Below are 25,320 nucleotides of genomic sequence, written 5' to 3' on the forward strand. Positions count from 1 at the left end.
AGGCTGTTCTGGTTGTTCTGGCCACTGCCTCGTTGGCTCGCCCTGCATAAACAGGCCTCATGCACCTCGCACGCTGCCAAACAGAAAAAGCTGGTTTCCTCACTCACTCTCTCCGTGTTACAGCAAGATGGCAACACGTGCAGGAGGGAAGGGGTGAAACCGCACGTGACTTCCAGTTCGCGCACTTCCAGCCGTTTTGTGCGCGAACAAGAAGGGAAACCCCCGACCCCCCTTCTCCCCCCTCTCAGATGTGACTTTTACGTGTAACCATGACAGTATCGGCTCACTCAAGTGGAGCTGATGTTCCGAGGGTCTGTCATAAATCATCTATTTCTAGAAGTTCTGGATAATTCATCCAAGCTGTTGGGTAATGTCGTAGCTGCACTTCGAGGAGCTGACTAAGCATGTGTGCATGTCCACAGAGATGAGCTAAGAGCTAACCTCAATCAACGGCACAACAGTGGTTTCTGTTAGACATGTCTATATGAGCTCACCGCTGTCCCGTGATGACCCGGCCGTCCCAACATGTCACATGTCAGCCTCATTATCGCCTGCATGGAAATAATCTACAGTATCAAAGACTTAATAGACTACCAATAAAAAATACACATGAAAGCAAAAAAGCAGCTGGTGAGGTGTCGCCGAGTGTCGTATCTACTGACTTTTAATAATTCCCATATGTGATGTTTAGGTGGTGGAGAGCCCTGGATCATAGACTGGATCACACTTTGCATGAAAATCCATTCGGTAATTGTTTGGATGTGGTGACTGAGAGGGTGGCATTCAGCGAGCTCTCAGAGAGAAGACTGTTACAATGGGAAAACTACACGGTGCATTATGATTTCATTCTAACAAACAAAAAAAGATGAGTTTTGTCACTTTTATGTCACTGTGTCCTGCTCGGCGAAGCAGTATAACTACCACATACAACAACTATGGAGCTGTGGTTTCGCAGGGATCTCAGGCCAACAGGAGACTCAGGCTAAGTTCATACAGCCCAAGTGGCCTGAATCAGATTTTCCCCCTCTATGTGATGTTTCTTGACAGTGTGACAACAGCTCAAATCACATGCAATCTGATCTTTTGCAATCAGATTTGACCCACTTTCATATGTGATTCTAAATCAGATACAGAGCTGATTGTTTGAAACATGATCTCAGTCTGAACACTGATGTGGCCCATACAGAAATTCAGTCTGACTTTTATGTCAAATTGTGACATAAGAAGTGTATATTATGTAAATTGACATTTGTCATAGTACACAGGCTGTGCAGACAACGGCACACATGTTCATATCGTATCTCTCTTTTACTTATCCTCTACTTCTGCGGTCACCTGCTTCCACAGAGTGCTGTGTGTGTGTGTGACCATGACAAGTTCACACTGGAGTCTCCAAATTTTATAAGATAATGTAAACGGCTGCATCACAAAGTCAGATCTACAAAGAAATCTGAACTAAGAACTAAGGCTTAAAGGGATAGTTCAACATTTTGGCAAATTGGCCCATTGCCATAATCCCTATAGTTTTACGAGTAGGTTTGTTACCTTTAATTGTCGGCGCAAGCTATTTTTAGAACGGCGGAACAGAGCCGCTAGCTGCTCAGAGCTACACTACGGAGGCTAATGGGATTTCTTGGTTTCCCTCATCAAACTCATCAAATACACAATCCAACAACTCCAAAACGCTCTGGTGGACAAGTTGTGACCTGCACATTCACCACGCTGAGATTGTTGGATTGTGAATTTGATTGTTTAAAGGTACGAACCTACTCCTAAAACTATATGGCAATGGGCCATTTTGCCAAAATATTGAACTATCCCTTTAACGCCTCAGTAGCATCAGCAACTTTTGTCCATGAGGACTGAGGCACCACCTGTGCATGTGCTCCTCCATGTGATCAGGTTGAGAAGTGCAGTGTTATTCATCATATCTACTCATTATTATTCTTTTGCCACATACAGTAACTGATCTGGGAGCTCTGACAAAACCTGTCACCCTAAAGTTGTGTTTTCCTTTGAGTCATCTCAAAACTAATTCTAATGAGCAACAGATGAACGGTGAAGAAACTGTGATATTCTGAAATACGTAGATCTTAGACCCTCAAATTGTTGCTAAATGGTTTTGGTGAGTTCATCACCGTGCGGATCATTGCGCTGAGCACGCACTTCTCCTGGTGCAGAGCCTCAAAGTGGACATTTTTACGAGCTAATAGTAGAGCAATCAAGGCACCGTGAGGCCGCTCTGTCCCTCAGGGATCACATTATCCCGCCACATCACATGGACTCCTCTCATTCCGACTTCACCGCATTATTACCCATGCTTTTAGAAAATTTCAGACAAGTTAAAAAATTCCTTCTGTTGGTAAAAAAGATTCCAGTTTGAGTAAATTCCACTGCAGCTCATCAGTGGAGAATCCCACACAGCTGTCTCTGTGTCCTCTGCAGAGACTGAGCCTCACCAGCTCTCTGCACCACAACACCACTTCATACAGGCCCAGTGTGTTCCAGGGTGTTCCACTGTGAGCATGTTGAACATGTTAGACCGTCCTGCCGGGTCCAGACCGGTCTAGTACGTGTAATTAAAAGGCCCCAGTGGGAGGAACAGAGTGACTCAAAGGTTCCCTCTAACGCTGGTGGTAACATGGCACCAGCTCACCAGGCCAACGCCGTCCTGCCAGAGCTGTGGTCAGACCAGTGACAGGAACATATGGACCGACCAATTACACATTCACACTCTCTGTTGGGCTCAGTGCATCAGATGAAGGAACTGGTTTCTGGTCTAATGATGGGTTTCATGTCAGGACTCAGTCTTCGCCTCACTGGCTCCATCTAGTGGATGTGATAGAGAGCATTTTGAAGGAGGGCTGATTTAATATTTACTGTTTTGATGGAATTTAGGAGAGCAGAGTCACAGGGACAAAAACATCCCCAGGTCTCCAGTGTGTAACTCAGTTAACTCCAGTTTTGTCTGTGAATTGCAGCAGTGAAGAACATTTATCAACAGCTGGAGATCTTGAATTATTTTACATAATTATTATTTTAGCATATACAGTATAGCCCATTTATCATTTGAATGTGTTTCTTGCAACAAAACCTCAGCCAAAGGCAGTGGTTCAATAATTCATTTCATTATTATTGTGTTATGATTTATTATAAGTATTATGATTATTACAACTGAACTCCTGAACACCTGAATTTCCACTACGGGATAAACAAGTTGTCCATCCATCCATCCATCCATCCATCCATCCATCCATCCATCCATCCATCCATCCATCCATCCATCCAGCCATCCATCCAGCCATCCATCCATCCAAAATAAATAAACAGTGGCACTGTACATGTGGAATATAATACATAAAATAGCTTAATTGCAAAAACTTGTGGTGGAGAAAAAATGCAGTAACATAAACCAAAAAATAATGCCTTCATTGCTGGGAGAGCTCTGGGGTGTCAGCTTGTTTTATAAACAGTAACTGTTTGAATGTCGCCATGGTGATTCTTCCTCAGGCTAAGATTCAGGGGATTTATCCATGAGGACACGTGAGCACTGAGAAACACACACACCCTTGGCTTTTGCACATGTACTGAGGTCATGTGTGTGTGTGTGATGGTGGCTCTCTGACAAATGCATTACCTGGATACAGTATGACCTGACCTGACACAGTGTGCAGGATGAGAGGAGAAGAGGGCACGGCTACTCAGAGAGAGTTAAAATAAACAGAATTATTCCTTTTTTTTATGGCCTAAACATTTTGTTTTATTTTGTTTTGTTTTTTTTAATAATCAGATTTTATTTTTCATTAAGTATTGGTCTGAGCTAGGAGAAAAATGAATAAGCAAAATTAAAATGAAGTAGAAAAGATTAAAATAAATAAGTGCTTTTAGTTTTTAAGTCACTTGAATCACTGTGCAAATAGTTAAACTACTGTTGTAAGTACGTAGCACACTACTCACCATACCCAAAAGAGGGTCTTCCAGTATGTCGCCTGAGACTCAAGACACAAATCTGTTAAGAACTGCTGCTCTCCACAAACAAAAGGATGATGTTAGCATCACACACACACACACCAACTCCTCTCCTCTCCAGTATAGACGATGGTGTTTGGAGAGGAAGAGAAAACCAGTCAGACAAGAAAAACAACCTGAAACAGTAAAAGCGAGAAGTACAAAAATAGGGTTTTGATTAGTAGCGTTCCTCCCTTGAGGAAATGGCTTTTGTTTTCATAAATACCATTAAGCACATGCTGGAAATAAAAGGGCACGTGTTACCACCACTGTCTGCACCTAAATGTGGCAATCACTGGCTCTAGAGAGGAGCTTTTGCATTTCTGCATTAGCTGAAGGTCACCAGATAGTGAGAGGAGGGGTGTGCAGCAGTTGGCTGCCTCTCACCACTAGATGCCACTAAATCCTCGGCACCAGCCCTTTAAATAGTTTGAATGGTATTATTATTAGGGTGAGGGCTGTTGATAATGTGTCGACTAATTCTTCTACCCTGACCTCCAGTGACTTGTGATGTCACGACTCAGACGAGCTGAAACTGACGGGCAGTGTTGCAGCAGCTAGCAGTGATGTCATGCTCTGTGTGTTTCAGGCCTGTCTGAGGTCTCTGCCTCCATGAGGTACAACCGAAGACCAACCTGCCCCGATGCCTCTGTGGGGGTTAACATCCCCACGCCTCCACCATCCCACCACAGGAAGAGCCATAGCCTGGGAAACAAGTGAGTAGGCCTACAACAGACGCTCATTGATGAAACATGTCTTTTAAACACCTGGGAACTATTATAATTTGTGGAAAAGGGGAATAATATGTCTCCTTTAAGATGTATTAACAAGTTAGTAAAATGATAAAATGATACATCAAACAGATGAGCTATGTAGGACACAGCTGTAGAAGATCGAACACCATACGGTTGTGTATTTAAACTGATTTCAGGTGACAGAATAGTACTAAAAACAACACTTGAGTAAATGTACTGTTACATTCCAGAGGTCCATATTTTCAGGGAGGATCTGCTCATTGTATTCCTACATTTCCTGTAGCCATCACCCCTGATGTGTTTAAGACTGCATAGTAGTGATTAAAGAGTTTAAAACCTGTCTGAGCAGCAGAGTGTCCGTCCACACTGTGGTCCCAGATCTCAGGTGTAACTAGGCTCGGGTAGAAAAACATAAATCTGAGTTTTCAAGAAAACGTCCTGTCCCACATCTAACCTCCAGCTTTGTGTTGTTTCCTCCTGGCTGACCCGTCGCAACAGTATGATGTGTCAGTACGGCATGTCAGAGAGCCGGAGCGCCACCTTTCCCATAGAGAAGGCCAGACACCTGCTGGACGACAGTTTCTTAGAGTCTCAGAGTCCCGTCAGAAACGACCCGCACAGCACGTCTGTGTCCAACGGCCTGTCGTTAGGTATGTACACTACATACTGTAAATACAGTCATCGACCAGGCCAAGGCTTTGGGCTTAATCCGTTTTTCTCATATAGTATACCTGAAACTGAAGATTGTTATTTTATTTTCCCTAACAGGTAGCAGTGAAAGCTCTTTTGGGGAGGAGCTGTCACCTGGAATGGAGAGGTGAGAGCCAATCATCATTCATCTTTCAGGGTTTTAATATCTAAAATGTACTTATTTAATTGTTTAATGAAGGACAGAAAGAACTGCTCCCTTCATATCAGTAACTTTGATCAACTTAAGTCTCAATAAAGTGAGTGTAAATCTACTGGAAGGTTCTTTATATTCTGACAGTTTTCCAAAAAGTTGCATCAACAATGTGATATCTCAGTTCATCAGCATTACTGATTATTGTGGTCTGTTTTCAGCAGCATATTAATACACTCTCTGGAGTCCTTTGAGGATAATATCAGGCTTTATGACTGAATTGTATCTTCACCTGTGTTAAAGGGATACGCCAACATTTTTTTTCGTGTCTTGCCTCACTCCCGAGTCCATGACAAGCAGATAACGAGTGCTGTAACGAGGGAGAGCCCGTATCGCCCGTAATTAGCTTAGCTCAAACGCTGTGTGTATGTGAAGTGTATGGGTAGTGTTAGCCTGCCTCCACCTAAAGTCATCAGAGAAACTCTTCAGAAACTCTAAACGGAAACCGGCGGGCCGATCTTCGTCTCAGAGCTGACAAAACTCTCCGGTAAGGCATCTTGAGCGGTCAAATGCCGGTAACGGGACGAGCAAAGATGGTTTATATTGGTTCAAGCTAGCTACATCGAGGGTAGGTTAGCTTGCTATTTCAAAGTAAAAGCACAAATTCTATCGTCATGGTTTTCTGTATGTAAAGGGCAACGGGTGTTTTATTTTGTGAAAGTAACCGGAAGTGCGTTGTTCACAACGGCTAGCTTGAGTATAGCGCCGAATTCGTCCGAACAAATTTGTAAACAGCTGGTATTTAGACAAATTAACGACACACTGCTGATCTAAATGGCTACTTTCTCACCTAAAAATGTTTGAAATGTTGATAAAGTAATATATTTACAGAGTTTAGAGCTAAAATGAAATCAGTTTCTGACTGATGATTTCGGCTCGGGTACGAGGCAGGCTAACACTACCTATACACTTTCAGTGTTTGAGCTAAGCTAATTACGGGCGATACGGCTCTATCTCCCTTGTTACTGCACGCACAGTCGAAAGGATGGTGTCTATCTGCTGGTCATGGACTCGGTAGTGAGGCAAGACACTTTAAAATAAGAAAATAGAGAATGAACAGATTTATCCTTTTAATTTTCATTAGAATTTCTCCTCTCTGTCACCAAGTATGTACGTATCTGTGCTTGTAGCATATTCATTGTGTATATGATATCAATGTATATGAATGTTGCTAACATCCTATGTCAAGTGATCATAGTGTATATCTGTGTTTGTCCAAGCAACAAGATACAAAATGAAATCCCATCTACATACAGTGTATATCAGAGTGGCAGATAAAAACCAGAATATGACTGTAAATGTAAATAGTTTGAATTGTGTTTGGTTGACACACACATTCACACTGACTGTGACACTGTGTGACAAACAGGGGCCGCATGTATGCAACACTGGGCCCCAACTGGAGGGTCCCGCTTCGCAACTCCCCCCGGAGCCGCAGCTATGTTTACAGGTACAGTGGAGTGGGCGGAGTCAATACCAGTTTAAGTGATGAACTCATCTTTACTGGGGAGATGATGTGTGTCATCACCTCATCCTCTCACTGCATGCTGCTGGAGGTCAGAGGTCACCTCTACCTCTGCCTCATAGACTAAACCTGACTGTGGGCTGTGCAAAGGAGTGTTGTTCAAGGGATAGTTCAACATTTTGGCAGAGTTGTTTTCGAGGCAAATGCTTGCCGAAAAACTGCCCCTGACGGGAATGCGCATCAGCGGTTTTGCATGAATTTGCCTCGAAAACAACTCTGTCTTGTAACGTTCTGTTATTATCTCATAGCGTGGTGAATGTCCAGGTTACAACTTGTCCACGAGAGAGTTTTGGAGTTGTTGGATTGAGTTTGATGAGGGAAACCAAGAAATCCCATTAGCCTCCGTAGCGTAGCTCTGAGCAGCTCACGGCTCTGCGCTGCCGTTCTAAAAATAGCTTGCACCAACAATTAAAGGTAACAAACCTACTCCTAAAACTATAGGGATTATGGCAATGGGCCAATTTGCCAAAAGGTTGAACTATCTCTTCAGATTATCCAGATTTAAAGCGACAATGATCCTGGAGAGAAAAGTTAGTGACAAATTATTTACAACATTGTAAAAACTATGATTGAGTATAAGGGTCAAAATAAGGACAATAAAATCTGAAATGATCAGAATAAAGTCATAATTTTGAAAATACAATCATTATATTTCAAGAAGAAAAGTCATCATGAGAATAGAGTTAGTAGTTTTAGGTTTAGGGGAAAGCTTTAAGATGAGGAACGTGGAGCCTCCTGTTCAAATACACTATAACTATAACTAAGGAGATTCCTCATCATCATCATCATCAACATGAGAGAAGACTGTAAAGAATCTGAGTCTGTTTTACTGATGGAGAGGCAACAGGCCACACTGATTGTTCTCTTTATTCCCACAATATTACAACTTTTTCTTCTAATATTCTGACTTTCTCTTGAAATATGATGATTTTATTCCCAAAATGTACAGCTAAATCCTCACTGTATTATGATATAATACATAATATGTAATATGATATAATACAGTGTTCCAGTAATACAGTTCACTATGAGGACCAGAAACTCATGGACAGAGCGAGTTAGAGTGATATATATATATATTTTTTATTTATTTATTTATTTTTTTTTTACAAAGTTTACAAAAGATTGTTATGATGTTAAAGTGTACACATCCATTATTAGTTTATCCTCCATCAGCACAGCTCAGTGTCAGGTCCTCACAGTGGACCACATGCATCGTCAAACATCTGTCATAAGGAAAACACACACATAACAGAGAATAATGTAGAGCCACGAGCATTAACCTGACATTGTGGCAGTCAGTGGAGTTGGATGAGGCGCTCCAGTCTGTGACAGTCACTGTGCTGAGCTTCATGTTTGTCTTGTCTCAGTCATCTCACTATAAGCAAAGCTGGGATCCATAGTGTGAGTGTTGGTGTCTTGCACGCTGTCCCTGTCAAACACTTTGGTCATATTCAAAACTTTTATAGACAGTCATGAAGTCAAATGTCACATCATCAGTAGGACATTAGCAGAGGGTCAGAGAGTTTAGTCTTTGTTGTTTCTCCTCTGTCAGAGTTATCCAGAGTTATCCAGGAACTAGTCTGTAGCAGCATCAAATGAAAGCATCATGTGGACCCTCTCAGTGAGCTCACCCAGCACCGTGTGCTGACTGGTCTCTGAATGCTGACAACTTGTCTTATTGGCTCATAATGTTCCTGTGACACCCTCAGCTCCTCTGCTGCTAACTCCTGCTACGGGTGCAGCGAGGCCGGGGGGGTGACCATCGAAGGACCCCTGAGGAGGAAAACCATGATGAAGGAAGGACGGAAGCCCAAGGTGGGTCCACCAGGTCTTTGACACTGGTGTTTTCACACATGTTTAGTGCGCACCCAATGTTAAAATGATACATTGTTTCATTTTTCAGTTAGTGCGGTTGCTTTCACACCTGCTTTTTGTCACTCGGGACCAAATTTGGAGAACGTCACGTCTCCATGACTACCGGTTGAAATCTGGAACCGCTGATTGATAAAACTTTAATGATGGAGACTCAAGTAGGGCCGGTTGTTAGTAGCTCTGGTCATTTCTATATTGTTTGCATGTATTTCTGTTTGGTACTTCCGGCTGGTTTCCAGTTGCGTTCACCCAGCTCGGTCCCGTTAGTTCCCGGTTAAGCGTTAAACACGGGCGGACCTCTGCTGCTAGGTAACCAGCTGCTCCGCGGACACAAGGGACGGACCCGCCGACCTGTCCGGTGTCTGAGCGGACTCAGCGGACACGCACCGACCGGCTGCCCCGCTGCTGCTGCTTCGTTTGTGGGGACAGAGCTCCGTAGGACCGGAGCACCGGGCGGTCTCCCCGCTGCGTTAACTTAACCCGTTGTCAACGACTACGGGAGCACTTTTAGCTCAAACCTGTTGAGTTCGCCTGGCAGTTGGGTCGCACCAGAGTGCGGTTGCTTTCACACATCAACTAGTGCTCACCAGAGTTCGGCTGGAGCCGAACCGAGACCACCTCCTCAGGCCGCACTAGTTTTGGTGCATTAGAGTGCGATGTGCTTTCACACCAACCCAAACTGGACCAAATTTAGTGCGCACTACTGCAGGTGTGAAAACACCCTTAATAGAGGTGTTAGCTACAAGTTGAATTCCTCCCGGCCAGTGTCACACTCACGCCCGCTCTCTAGTAGCTAAAGCTAAGCTAACGCTAACCATATTTAACGAGCAGCAGCTCCGGTGTTGACAGCGGACTGGAAACACATCTGAATCATTTAACACTAACTCACCTGCAGATGAACCCGACAAATACACAGCATCACGCCTGCACCGGAAACGTTACAGTACCGACTGACTGTTAGTTAGCATTAGCATTAGCACGATGCCATTTCTCCACAGAGCTATCGGGATCATTTTGATGAAAAAGTTGTAGATATAACCTTTAAAGCCAGAGAGGTCTTGTCTGAAAGGAGGGGGATGTTCTCAACACGTCCATGTTTCTCTGTCTTGCAGTTGGCATCGTGGACCAGGTTTTGGATTTCTCTGTCTGGCTCAACACTGACCTTCTATGGGGCCAAAGCTCTGAGGGCCTCAGAGAGGAAACATGTGAGTTTGATGGCTGAAACATAAATAAGACTGTCCAGGCTGTGTCATATGAACAGAGGATTTCTGCCGCTGATGTCAACAAACTTCACATCCACATCAGCTCTGTAGCTACTTACGTCTAGCGTTTTTTGACATGCCGGGCATTTCAAAATAAAAGTGTTTACATACATCAGCAGTAACAATAACAGTATCAGAGCTTTTCTAAAACCACATTATAAAAGTGCAGCAAAATAAAACAGTGATCCAGTATTTGTGCAAATACCAAAGGCAGAGTCAGCAGCAGGAGAGAGATCAGTGAACATCAGTAACACCCAACAGTAAAAAGTGGCTCCATTAGGATAAAAAGTTGTCAATAGCATTCAGTAAACACCTCTGCCTGAGGGTCTCGGGGTGGGAGCTGATTGATAAGCTGTTAAGAGGTCAGATATAAAGCATGAAGAGAGGCTTTAACAGTCAACGCCAGGATCCTAAAATCAATTCTAAAAGCTACTGGGCCTGAGTGCAAAGAGGGTAAAACAGTCTGGAGCCCATTAATAGATTTTTGGTTTAGGTTGTTTCAGTTGTCGAGGCGCGAGGAGATAAAAACAGATAAATTGCCTCTGTGTCTTTGTCTTTTCAAAATAAAATACACTGAATGCTGTATGTATTTCTTTAATGATCAAATCAAGACTGAACAGGTTTTGATTGATGTGTTCCAGCAGAGGACCGTGGTGCTACAGTATATGATATATATGATATGGGTCTTGGACAGGGCTATTGATCAGATGATGGAGTTTTATTGTGAAGATTGAGAGTTTTCATCAGATGGTGTTTCTATGGTGGTGCGGGGGCTGGAGCCTGTTTCAGGGTTTATCTGTGCATGGGTGATACAGTGATGTGTCACTCATGAGTTCTATATCTGATGGTCATGTAGGCTCAGTGCTATATCATACAACAATGAAAACTGCTCTTTATTATTATTATGTCTGGGGCCAGAGCTGTGAAGACAGTATTGGAACTGCTTTTTCACATTTTTACATCTACTCCTACTGCTACATCTGTTTGATGATCAGATCCAGCTCAGATTTGCCCAGGAAAGCCCTAAGATCAAGACAAAGCTTCACTGTGAAGCCTGTGAGTTTTCATTGAAGGCAGTTGCCTCGGCAACATGGCAAATTTTAATGTTCCATGGAAACATGGAAAAAAGAAACAGTTGTGCATTTTTTTGATCATGGTATTTTTTAGATGCAGAATTTTGCATTTAATCCGGCACTGGGAGTCCAACAACCAACCTCACTACCAGACCTGCATCCTTCACAGTGGTCGCCAGAGGGGGGCAAAACAAATATTATGGAATCATATTCTCTGCTTCCATTTCCTCCTCTAGGGAAATTCTTTCAGAATAGAATGAGCTGCCTTGACAATAACATACAGATTGTTTAGATATTCACCCTGGGAAACCAAATAAACGGATAAGTGAAGATGGATCCAGTGGTTCTTGTGCTGTATCAAAAAAAGAGAAGAAATCCCATATGCACCTTTGTCGTATTGTGAGCCTGTGTGTAATATGGACCTCTGACCCTCTGTAATCCTCCGTCTGCCACAGTACAAGTCCAACCCGTGTAAGAAGGTGTGTGTGACTGGATGGATGGTGGTGCTGCCTGACGACCCGGCCAGGCCCAACATCTTCCAGCTCAACGACCCAGACAAAGGTGAGCTTCACTCCTCCATCAGAGCTGCTGCTGCTGCTGTTTTCTTTTCTCTCGTCTTCATTTCATATTATCACATATCTGTTTCTCTTCACAGGCAATGTTTACAAGTTCCAGACTGGATCCAGGTTTTCGGCTATCATCTGGCATAAGAACCTGGAGGAGGCTTGTAGGAGCAGCAGACCTCAGGTATGTTCGGCACACACACTGACCTGTGTGGAACATGGGGTCAGTTTAAACTCGTTTTCCTCAAGAGATCAAAGTGTAGACAGAAATAAACCCTGTCTGACTGTAAGATCAAATACTTTAACTTTTACTTTCATCAGTAGAAACTTGTGATAGATGTTTAAAGCTGCATAAATGTTTTCATATTAGCACTGGAGATGATGAATGTTATTAGTGCGACAGGGTAACTTCCCTCCCATCTCTGTGGCATTTTATTGTCTTTCATCTCAATGTTTTGATTTTATAGTTTGAATCTTTACACAACCAGCCAAGAATCAAACAGCAGACAGACACAGAGAGCAGCTAGCAGCTAGCAGCTGGAGAGCCAGATGTTTCCCTGAGGAGCTGGAGGAGACCAAACACAGAGCTAAAAGAGAGGGAATATTCATCAAGTCACCACATTCATGGTTAATATTAGGGCTGCCCTCGACCAAAGATTTTCTTGGTCGACCAAGAGTCGCCATTTAGGGCGATTAGTCGAATAATCGACCAGACTTAGCGAGAAAGTACTGCTCAAAACCGTGATATCACAGGGACCTGCTGTGTAAAAATAAAAGATAAAAGGCGAGTGACAGCAAGTGAGTGTAACGACTTCCTGTATCTGGGCCTTCAAATTAAAAGCCCTATAGCCTTTCATACACAGTTCAGTCACATCGATTTTGACTTAATTTTGACAAGACACGGCTCCAAATGTTTTGGGTTTTTTTTTCCCAGCGACCAATCGACCAATGAAATTTTGGTTGACTAATGACTTTTTGGTCGACTAACGATTGGTCGACTATTTGGGGGCCAGCCCTGGTTATATGTAAATAAATAGATTTGAATAGATAAAAATACATCAGTGTTCAAAAAAAAAAAATTATAAAAATACATCAGTGTTGATTCTACAGCTTATTGCTCTGCCCCCAAGTGGACAAATAAAATAACAGAGAGCCAGAGCAGCCTGCACATCAGACCCTGTTTCTAACGCTCTGTTCTTTCAACAGATACCAGCAAACCTCATGTCTTTTGAATGAGAGCGGACTTGATCTGGGAGGAGGGGGGGGGGCATCATTGTGCCAAACCCATTAGTTTGGGACGTATAAACTTGACTACAGCTGATTGGTATCTAAAAAGAAAGAAGCATGTGAAGAAGCTGCTGCACCTGCCAACACACCTGCGCTCTTCTTCACCGTGACTCCATGTGACAAACCCCCGGAGAGGCCCCCGCCCCCCGGAGAGGCCCCCGCCGCCGCCGCCACCGAGACGGCCCCTCGTTTCTTTCTCTAAAGCTTCCTCGTTCGCTGTCATTTGTTACGCTGCTATAAACATGTGAGCAAGCACATAGTTCTTTTGGCCCATGTTGGGTTTTCTGCCCGGGTGAAGCGACTCATCAGTGTGCAGATGTGGACCTCCAGTGTTGCCGGCTGGATGTCGAGCTGCAGCGCACACACACCAGTGTTAGATTGCCCTCGGACGGAGCGAGGGGTTTCCATGCAGAGAGGAGGAAAAGACGACCAAGAAGATTTGTTCCGCTGTGAAGGGCGAAAGGTTTAGTTTTTCTGCATCTCAACATCTCACTGAGGAACACACTGATCGTGGATCTGCCAGAGGAGGAGTGTGGAGTATGGAAAACACGACCCGGTTAGAAGGTTTTATCTTTACTATGAATCAGAACGGACGGTGAGGACTCCTCATCGCGTTTAGCCCTGTGACGAACAGCTTACAGTCATACAAAAACAATCCAGAGCCACGAGTTTCGGCTTCGGGAGCTGGTGTTGAATTGTGGGTAAATGGAGGAAGCAGCCCCCTGGACCAGTTCACCTGTTCACCCCCCCCCTCCCCGCTACCTCAGCCGGTAGTTCTCCTGTAGAAGGTGTTTGCTGATTACAGAGCAAAAGGTTTACAAATAGCAACAATCACTATTTTCTACAGAAACAAGTCAAACACCATGGAAACGGCTGCGGACGCGGTGAAAAGCGATCAATAAACCCCGAGAGCAGCCAGCTGTCGTCCACACCCCGAGGCCCAGGCAGCCGGTCCAGCGGAATTTAAAGCAATTTACAGCAAAGTACCGAGCTTTCAACAATCAACGTGTGTGACCTGCGTGTAAATACTGTATTTATTTGTAAAAGAGTTTATTTTTTTCAATTGGCCGACAAAGGGAAATTGACCACCTGCAGAAGGAAGCGGCTCCTCAGAGAGACTGTCGGTGGGAGGCCACCCTAAAACCTAGTTCTCCTCACCTCCTCCTCAAGGACCTTTGGAGAAGGGAAGACTCCATCAGCATTGGTACTGTTCAGTAACCTGCTTTAAAAGCTAAATGTGATGTTGAATTCAAAGGAATTCTGCTTTATTAGAACTTGTTTTCTATTTTCTGAGTTTGTCCAGGTTCTTATCAGTGGCAGGCTACAGAGGGGATTTGGGAACCTAAGTCAACTGAGGGGAAGATAAAAGGATCCACTGTGGTCATGAGGTCATCAGGGTCACGTTACGCTGCAGGAGAACTAGTTCATACAACATGTTATCCAAGTGTCCCATTGGCCACACCTGGCAAGGCAAGGCAAGGCAATTTTATTTGTATAGCCCGTTTTTACAAACAGTTTGTCTCAAAGGGCTTTACATGGCATCGTAACAACATCCTCTGCCCTTAGACCCTCACATCCACTGAGGAAAAACTCCATGGAAAACCCTTTTAACAGAAACCTGAAGACATTTACCTGTCATCTCTGGTCAACAGATGATTCTGCTCCTCATTTCTTGGTCATGGATCATAAGTGTGTCAAGCTAATGTTTGTCTAAATAACTGCTGAACCAAGACTAGGTCAACACCTAGTACACATCTGGAACACCTGTGGTCCAGTGCTGATTTTATAACTGAGATGTTGTCTGACAGAGACAGACAGAATCATCAATGAAAGACAAAGACTGAGCTGTGAAAGCTGTGAAACTTAGAAAACAACAAAATAGCAACCTCACACTCAAAACACTGTGCAAATATCAATTTATTGCAAGCTTTCAGTCATTGTGACCTTCATGCCTGAAGAAGGTCACAATGACCGAAAGCTTAAATTGATATCTGTAGTGTTGTGAGTGTGCGGTTGCTATTTTGTTGTTTTCTAAGTTCCACAGTTCAGCTCCAGCAAGTATTTTGCCAACGGATGAGCGGTGGCCTTTTCACTGTTTTCAGCTGCATTTACTGTGCAGTAATGTGTTATCATAGAAATAGAAGGAGAGAGTGGATGATCTGCAGTAAAGGACCACAGGATGGACTGGATCCCAGGTCACCAGGTCAAGGACTAACACCAGGTGACCCACAGGGATCCACAACAGTTTAGTCTTTATTTATTTCACCTGCAGAGCATAACAGACTCTAATCATCCTTATTAATATCTGACTCCCTCTGTTTGATATGTAGAGTTGGTCCTAGTCATTAGTATGAAGTGAAGAACTACTGTAAGTTAAATCAGTAGACATAATGAACTTTCACAACAGCCTTGTTGCTGATGACTCTCTGTCTGCTCAGTGTCTCATGTTCAGTTCTTCCTCTGCCTCCTTTAGTAATAAAGATACATGAAATAAAAGCAGTTCATTTGCTGTAATGGAGGTGAGGCTCAGTGTATTGGAAGTGGTGGTTCTGTTCTTACACGTCTCTAAATCTGGTGACAATGAGCTCAGTTGTCAACGCTGCAGCTGTAAAACACTCCAACAGAACCTGTTTGGTCCAAGTCACTTAGAACGGTCAACAACCAATGGGGAAACTCCAACACTCAGCTGCCTGACCAATGATGTGACTCGATAGCTGCTGTCATTTGAATACCTCTCTCTAGCTCTCTACCTCCCTTTCTCCTTTTTTCATACCTGCACCACGATCACTTCTTTATTTATTATGGCTGTTTGGCCTCTAAACACTGATCTGGGACCTGAGAACACTTTGTATGAACTAGTTTGACACTGTAGGGATTGATCAGGACCTGCAGGTTGTGGCTTGGACAAAGTGATGTGCACACGCTTCAGGTGCATCAGACCTCTAAATGAGAAGGTTTAGATATTGTCAGACTTTGCTGTAGTGATGTCATGTTCACTGTGGTCAAAGCTCTGAAATAAGATCCAAGCTGTAATAAAGCAGAATGACTATTTAAGAGTGAAACTCAAAAAAAAAAATGTAAATGAAGTTAAATATTTACTAATAGATGTCATTTTATTTCTAATGTCTCCCTGTCATTGTAAACCATGATAACTGTCAGTCACTGATGAAATCAAACATCATGGCAACAAAAAAATATATTGCTAAACAATAATGAACTCATGACCTTCAGTAATCTCTGTGCTAAAGCTACAGGTTTGATATTCTTTTATTCTTCAGTCACAGATTGTTCCTGACCAAAGTTAGTTAGTGTCAGCTCGGCCATTGATTCTCCAGTATTATTGTTTGTGTACAGATGAAGTAATAACCTGTTTCATTTTTACTACAAATCACATGTAACTGATCGATTCTGCTTCTGTGTTTTGGACTCAACTGGAATTGAATCTTTCTTCACTGGTTTCCATTGTGTTTCTGTGGGGAGGAACCATCCAGCAGACTCCTGAAACCTGCTCGAGCCAGTGCTGGCTTGTATCAGTGTTGATGTATTCTGCATATCAGCCAGTAAATAACAAGAACAGTCACCAAAGGAAACGATAATGCTTTGGGGTTTAAGAGCTTTACCGTAGTTTGTCCACCAGAGGGTGAACAGAGATACTTCACTCTAAAAGATGTGACATTACAAACAGTGTCAAAGAGAAATGGTTTTCACCTCCTGTCTCCTAAGTGGGCGTGGCCATGGTGATCCCTTCTGAATGCCTAAATGAACTAAATGAACCCAGCACCAGATCACATCAGTCTAATACTCTGTTTTTACTTCAAAAACGCTCCAGTGAAAATACATATAATCGTATTATTGAGCAAAGAAATGCAAAGTTTTATATCAGTAAATAACTTTTAATGACATATTGAAGATCTGAGGTTGTACACTGGTTGTAGACTGATGCAGGCAGCTCTAGTCAGTGAATCCAGACCCAAAACCCACTGAGAGAACAGATCTTGTAGGCTTCAAACAAAGTTAATGTACTCCTCATCTGTCTGAAGAATATCATTTTAATGTCAGAATGTTAAAAACAAAACGGGCCTCAGGTAGGGGAGGGGTTACCTCTACCTGAGGAAGGTCCATGTTGCAAGTATAGACAGTGTGCAGGTGTTTTTCCTCCTTTTTTTGATGCCGTCTGCTCCTACACACCTGTTGAAGACCACTTTGATGTGCACAAGACTGTTTGACAATGTCAGAATGTTCAGGAGATCTGTGGCTTGTGAGAAATACAGTAGATCAGTATAGATAGTATATGCTTCAGTGACTGTGGATCACTTCTCCCATAGGAGTGAACAGTTGCTGACATAACGTAGTCATATCTGTGGGCAGAACACTGTTCTGGGATCAGATATGAGTGGAGATATCAGCTTTAGTCATTACTATTTTGATGTGAGTATTGCAGGTGTCATGTAACTCAGTTCTACCATACAAGCAGGTTTCTGGGGTCTGCTGACTGAGACTCAGAATCAATGGAAACCAATATAAATTATCATTTTTAAAGGGATGGTTCAACATTTTGGCCAATTGGCCCATTGGCAAAATCCCTATAGTTTTAGCAGTAGGTTCGTTACCTTTAATTGTTGGTGCAAGCTATTTTTAGAACTGTGGGGCAGAGCCGTGAGCTGCTCAGAGCTACGTTACGGAGGCTAATGGGATTTATTGGTTTCCCTCATCAAACTCATCATACTGTATACACAATCCAACAACTCCAAAACGCTCTGGTGGACAAGTTGTGACCTGCACATTCACCACGCTATGAGATAATAACGGAACGTTACGAGAAGAGTTGTTTTCGAGGTAAATTCATGCAAAAGGGTGCTCCACCGTTCTAAAAATAGCTTGCACCGACAATTAAAGGTAAAGAACGTACTTCCAAAACTATAGGGGTTTTGCCAATGGGGCTAATTTGCCAAAATGTTGATCTATCCTTTTAAAGATCCTTAAACTCTGTGACTTAACACCACAACACATGTCTTAATATCATAATAGAAATATGGTACTTCTCTTCTAACCACTAGTAAACACTGTAACTCAACTGTCTATACTCACCCAGCATCACCTGGGAACGACTGAGCCTGTGTTCCTGTGTGTTATTTATTCACTTTTACAACTGTGGTTGATCTGACAGAGGTTTTCTGCACTGATTGAATGTTGATTGATGCATTTTTTGATCCTTGTGTGGAAACAGACGTTCTTCTCTCATGTCCTGCTGCTGTTGATGTACAGTTTGTTTTACACGGTGTTTGAAGGATAAAACTTTAAAGAGACGTTTGGTGACATTCGGGTCACAGCTTGTTCCTGTCGAACATGGTGACCTGCACTTGTTATACTTGATTTGAACCATAATTATATATCTATATATATGAAAAAGTGCCATCCCTGTACAGAATCCACCCGTGTATGTCCAGGATGTTTTCGCTGAGCCTGTGCTGAGTGTGTTCAGAGTGTTCAAACCTGGCAACCGCACTCAGAGGACAGGACGAGGGCTGGATGTGAAGCCTCAGTACCTCTGGTGTCTGTTTCTCTCGGTATCGAACACAGATGAAGGAGTTGTCATCCTGTCTGGTCAGATTTTTGATCCTGCTGATTTATTTTGAAATCTTGAGATCCTTGAACAATAAAAAGAGGAAGGTTATTCCTGTGTATTACAGTAAGCTGTGAGAGAACGTATCCTCCTGGTCTAGTGGCTGTGTTGAAAACTTTATTGCTCTGTTCAGCTGTTATTCCTGTGGCAGCCTGGATCAAGTTCTATATTGGATGTAAAAATGTGAAACTGGTGTTTTCTCTCTTCTCATCTGATTAAATCAAGGAGGACTGAGCGATTTGTGATGTAACAAGATGAAAAAGTGATGTATTTTTATACCAAAAAAAAAGTTTTATGTTTAAACTGAATAATCTGGTATCTAATAATAACAACAAGATAATATATCATATCTTGTTTATAACACTGAAAATAATCCAATTCATCACATATCCACAGGGCAAATGTGTGTTACAGTGGCAGCAAACTGAATATCTGACAAATCAGCTAATCAGCCAAAAATCATGCAAAACTCTATAAATCAAAACTCCCTGTCAGTTAGTGACCTGCATTTACTGTTGGTTAATTAAAGGGAGATTTACCAAGATATATAAGTAGTGATGTCAAATCTTAGCTGATAAATGTTATTGTCATATCACTCTGTCTCAAACAGACTGGAGGCCAAATGTGAAGCCAACACTGGATTATCATATCTGAGAACAGAGCCAAACATGGTGAAACTCCACATTAAAGTGTGTCGTTGCTGTAAAGATTGTGAGAGTAAATGAATGTACAGCAGTGGCTCCCAACCTTCACCAACTCCCCTAACACACATGCCGGTCTTTGCTTTCTTCTCTTCTTCATCACGCTGCTCCAGTCTGTGCCACGGTTGTGATGTGTGATCGGACTCTCCCACCTCTTCCTTTTAAAACTCTAAAGTCTCTTTTGGTCTGTTTCCTCCTCATGACTCACTGAACACATAAAACTCTGTTGGACCTGTTTTATTCTGAAAACTAGCTGTGTTGTAGTCTGGATTCTGGACAGACACAAACTGGAAGTGACTGGAAGTGATGATGTAGTTGTCCACTGCCGCTCCCTGATTGGCTCCCATCAGCCTCCACGGCCAGTGATAATTACAACATGATAATAAATCAGTGAGTCAGTGTTAACTGCTGCAGCTGCTGTCCACTTCAATCCTGTATTTTATTGCAGCAACGGTCTTTGTTGCTGTTTGCTCGTAGTATTTTGTGCAACTGCAGAAGTTTTTGTTTCCAAAGACTATTTAAAGATGAGACAGCATGACCAGATCTATCATTGTCTAATCACAATGACTGGCCTTAATACCAAAAACATAATGAAAGGAGTTGCTTTAAACCAATTTTTATGTTTTTAATAATCATTTCATAAAAAAAACATTATATTATACACATATATAGAGAGAGATACTATCAAAAAAATTGAATACATATCTCACCACATCTGCCCATTGGCCTCACCTTCCCGGTCCGTCATAGGGCCCCGGTCCACAGGTTGGGAACCACTGCTCTGTTATCATTGTCCTGTTCAGTTAGTGACTGGCGACCTTTAACCTGTCACTGTATCTGACACACTGGGATGTGAAGGGAAGCAGGAGCTCGGTAGTTTTCACCATGGACACACAGACAGATGGTTGACTCACAGGCCAAAGCAGCACATTCTCCAACATGTCAAACAAACACGTTGCCATCATTATAAGTCTGGAGTGTTAAATATGTGTGTGTGCCAGCAGTTTTTATGAACTTACCTCTACAGTGAGTTGTTGTATTAAATGTCTTTTTTTAATTAACCAATGCTGATGGATCTCTGAGCGACTGATCAAAGCAGCGCTAAAGTTGAATCGGTTTAAATTGTTCTTCTTTTTTCTCCAAACACCTCACGACCACTCCGGCATGTGTAACGTAGCCTTCGTTAGTTCAGCAGCAGTTCACCTGTGATTTTTTAAAATAACTGATAATCCAAACACTTTTGATCCAGATGTAGAAAACATTAGAGTTAGTTTGTACATGACAACGTCACTGTTCTCACGATGTATTTAAACAAGTATTACTTTACTTCTTTCTTTTGATACTTGCTCAGACTTGTGTTTTTATCCAGTCCCGCTGAGGACGAACTGACTGTGTTTCTGTAACATTGCATGTATTTCCGTGTACAGTTGTAACTGAAAAAGATAACCACTGGGTTGTGATTATCAGTCTGTGATTTTTTTTTTTTTTTTTTTTTGCTAAGTTATTTCTTACCATGACATTGCTATTTGTTGCTGTATTTTTCAGCTTCATACACTGAATTGGGAATAAAATTTCTGTACAGAAAGCTGTTGAATTGACTGAGTTATCATGGGCATTGATGCATAAACATGATGAGATGTCCAATGGAGAAACATCTACTTGTGTGGGTGTTGTTGTGTTCACCTCTGTGCAGTGTGAGCAGGTTGTGTTAGAGATAGGAAGCACCCAACTGAAACCATGAAGGTCCTGGAGCTCAGACACACAGCAGCACTGATGCCAAGGCCCCTATCATGTCAGTTGATATGATGCAGAGCCATCAGGGCTCTCAACATGTTGTGCAGACAGTGGTGTGTGAATATTATCAACTACAGATGATCCGAAAAATATCCCAGTGGTGTTGTTTTGTAGGAAACTCAGTCACGTGGTTTTTCTCTGCAGTCAGTCACACGTCCAGTCAGTCAGTCAGTGCTGCTGTGTTCTCCAGGTGACCTTGGATCAGGTCGTGGTTCAGTGGAAATTGATTTTGAGAACTGGTTCAGCTATTGCACACTTAAATCAGCCCATAATTGTGTAGTGTGAGTCATCCCACAGAGGAAAACAGCTGCTCCAGACAGTCCTCTGCTGTTGTCCACGTGCAGCAACTGTCCTGTTACTGTAATGTAACACTTACTGTATCTATGTACAGTCCTGCTCAGTGACCTGTCTGTCTGTCTGTCTGTCTGTCTGTCTGTCTGTCTGTCTGTCTGTCTGTCTGTCTGCCTGCCTGTCTGTCTGCCTGCCTGCCTGCCTGCCTGCCTGCCTGCCTGCCTGCCTGCCTGCCTGCCTGCAGGACTTTAAAAACAGTCCATCCAGTTCCTTTTCAGTCAGTCTTTGTTGTCCTGCTGAAACATCCCATCACCTCATACAGTCAGTGTGTTTGTTGACACTTGGTAACAGAGTGTCATGTGAGTAAACAGAAGGCAGCAGGTTTCAGCTGTGTCAGCAGAGAACAGGTTTCTCACGAGAAGCTGTCTGGGCCACTTCAGATACTTAACTTACACTGGTACTTAAAGGGATAGTTCAACATTTTTGGAAATTGGCCCACTGCCATAATCCCTATAGTTTTATGAGTAGGTTCGTTACCTTTAATTGTCGGCGAAGGCTCTTTTTAGAACGGTGGAGCAGAGCTGTGAGCTCATGGAAGGCTCATGGAATTTCTTGGTTTCCCTCATCAAACTCATCAAATACACAATCCAATAACTCCAAATCCAACAACTCCGAAACGCTTGTGGACAAGTTGTGACCTGCACATTCACCACGCTATGAGATAATAACAGAACGTTACAAGACAGAGTTGTTTTAGAGGCAAATGCAGCGACTGCTTGACGAAAAACTGCCCTGACGGGAACGTGCATCAGCAGTTTTGTATGAATTTACCTCGAAAACAACTCCGTCTCGTAACGTTCTATTATTATCTATAAGGATTATGGCAATGGGCCAATTTGCCTAAATGTTTAACTATCCCTTTAACACTTGCACATACATGTCTGTATACATTGTGGAGAATATGTGAGTATGAAGATATATGAGGGTCTCCTGTGTGTGTTGAACATCTGTCTGTGCTGATTTGTCCACACAGTCGCCTTCAGCACTGGTGACCAATCAGATGGTGCTGTGGGCGGGACACCGCTCCAAAGTGGTTTGACATCTTGACATCAGAGAGGCAGCTCATTTTAAAGCTAGACAATTTCCTTACTGAAGTTTTGAGTGTGCCACAGTGGACAATGCCAGAGTGTGATCTCTGTCAACATGGGAATCAAACCCACGACCTTAAGATCAAGAGTCACATATTGAACAGACAGAGCTAATCACTCTGTCTCTCAAAACTGACATGAAGGAGATGTCAGCCTGACTGTGTGTGTGTGTTGGACTTTGACAGTAGAGGAGGTGATAAACACCACAAATATCCAAGATGTTGCTAATAATCTGATTTAAAACACCTGTGTCAGCCTGCCCTCGGGGGTTGCCATGGTGATTTTGCCTCATTAGTTTTTATTGAGTGAGAAGTTGAAACAACACAAAAACAACTTAAAAGAGGAACTATGCTGGATTTTTACTGTAACTATGCTAGATTTTTACTTTACAGTAATTAAGTAATAGTGTAATTAAATAAATGACTTAACTTGTTCCAGGGAGAACTGAGGCTCTTGGCTGAAAACCAACCTTGTAAGATCAGAGCCTCCGACCCGGTCTCCCAGCTCTCGTCTCTGCGCTCCACGACACAAACGTGCCCTGTAACCTGTAATCTCTTTTTTATGACAGATAAGACTACATAAATATACACGTGATAACATTGTATATGATAAATGACGTATCCTATTAATTTCTTGCCGGCTTCGTTAAAAACAAATGCACATGGCCGAGAGGAGGGTTAGCAAAACAGAGGAACAGCGACCAGAGTTGCATAGTTCCCCTTTAATATCCAAACTGTTATCACGTCAAGTTACCTGTGTGTGTGTGTGTGTGTGTGTGTGTACGTGTGTACTATTTCATAGCTATAGAAGTCAGTACATTTTTGGTCCCCACTGAGCAGAGTGCAGCTACAGCCTGAGAAGCCCTGACCACTGTCATGCACTTTACCTCCACCTGTGTCATCACTCCTTCTTCCTTATGTATTGGTGGTTGATGTGTCCCCTCATGGACGCACACACACTGTTATGTTCATATACAGAGCTGTGTACACGAACGCAGACACATTCTTGTGCACACATACAGCCCTATACTCATACACACATATTCTTAAGCATACAATTTTATATATATATATATATGTATATATATATATATATATATATATATATATATATATATATATATATATATATATATATATATATATATGTATATATATGTGTGTGTATGTAAATATGTATATCCATGGTAGCATGCATGCACATGAGAGTGCTTAGTACTGGCACACACCAATCACCAATCTGACAGCCGACAGAAATAACATTGTCTGGTTGCCATGGTGTCTGGACGACCAAATACAGATACAACAGGGCGCATTTGCTACTTTGATTTATTTGAAAGACTGTAGTATTGAAGCAGACTGTAGGTGGGTGCAGCTGACCAAAGAGCCTCATGAAATAACACTGTACAGTGCCTGGAAGTAATGGCAGTCACTATGAAGAGACTCATCGACAAAAGCTTGTACTGTATGTGCCACATTTTCTCCTCTGTTGTCACTTTATATACAAATGACGTTGACTGTGTTTTCAGCTGAGAGCTGCTGCTGGGTGGGGGGGAGGGGGGGGGGCAGGCTGTGGTACAGTGGTCAGACAACAGTACAGGATACAGTATTTTGGTGGTTTTAATTAGATTAAACTAAGAACAGTCTGTACATCTGCTGGGTACAATTATCTGTGAGTGAGACGAGTTACAGTCTGAGTACAAGAAGAACGTACGTGTCATAAATGAGGTTTGGTGCATATGAATGAATACATGTTGATCTTTGTGACCTGTGTCCTGCCACAGTGAAGGCAGGCAGCGGGAGAGAGATTCACTTCTGCAGACATGACGTTAAAAGTGATGCACAGAACGAGGCGACCATCCGTTCCGAATTCTCTTCTCAAGTGTAAAATGGTCATTTCGCACAGATCCAACGACGCGTGGAGCCGCTTCCTCTGCTGTGCAGTGCATTGAGGCCTTTAGAAAAATAAACCTGATGTTCAACACAGTCAATGATTTCATAAAAGCAATTTCACTGAGCAAGTCAAGTCAGGTAGATAGCTATAAAATTACAGACATCTCAGACTGTTAGAGCACAGTAAATATGGAAAAAAAATTCAACATAAAAGTCTGATTTACAACGCCGGCGTCGCCTCGCTGCAACGTGCCGGAGTTTATCCAGGAATTCTAGTCTGCAACACCAAACGAACTGAAAAGGCACATCACATTTCTCAAGCCGACATTTAAACCAGACGTCCCTTAGTGGAATCACATGAAACCTCACAATGTTTTACGTGGTAAACAACCGATGTACCACACCGCTTTTTTTTTTTTTAAAGGGGTAGTTAAACATTTTGGGAAATTGGCCCATTGCCATAATCCCTAGAGTCTTGGGAGTAGGTTTGTTACCTTTAATTGTTGGTGCCGCGAGCTGCTCAGAGCTACGCTACGGAAGCTCATTTTATTTCTTGGTTTCCCTCATCAAACTCATCAAATATACAATCCAACAACTCCAAAACGCTCTTGTTGACAACGAT

General features: G+C 42.7%; 1 protein-coding gene across 1 annotated transcript in view; it reads left to right on the forward strand.

Annotated features, from left to right (window-relative positions):
* Positions 1 to 13,377, forward strand: part of LOC146977698 (ras-specific guanine nucleotide-releasing factor RalGPS1) — a 104,384-nt gene extending 91,007 nt beyond the window's left edge. The window contains exons 12-20 of the mRNA XM_085794120.1: positions 4,598 to 4,724; positions 5,262 to 5,413; positions 5,532 to 5,580; positions 7,034 to 7,114; positions 8,902 to 9,007; positions 10,177 to 10,269; positions 11,855 to 11,960; positions 12,055 to 12,146; positions 13,169 to 13,377. Of these exons, the coding sequence (XP_085650246.1) occupies positions 4,598 to 4,724; positions 5,262 to 5,413; positions 5,532 to 5,580; positions 7,034 to 7,114; positions 8,902 to 9,007; positions 10,177 to 10,269; positions 11,855 to 11,960; positions 12,055 to 12,146; positions 13,169 to 13,198 (836 nt within the window). The 3' untranslated portion in view covers positions 13,199 to 13,377. The remainder of the gene's footprint in view (positions 1 to 4,597; positions 4,725 to 5,261; positions 5,414 to 5,531; positions 5,581 to 7,033; positions 7,115 to 8,901; positions 9,008 to 10,176; positions 10,270 to 11,854; positions 11,961 to 12,054; positions 12,147 to 13,168) is intronic.
* The last annotated feature ends 11,943 nt before the right edge of the window (positions 13,378 to 25,320 follow it).

The sequence above is a fragment of the Trachurus japonicus genome, chromosome 12, assembly GCF_045865225.1.
Source record: "Trachurus japonicus isolate A0001 chromosome 12, Traja_1.0".
Lineage (NCBI taxonomy): Eukaryota > Metazoa > Chordata > Actinopteri > Carangiformes > Carangidae > Trachurus > Trachurus japonicus.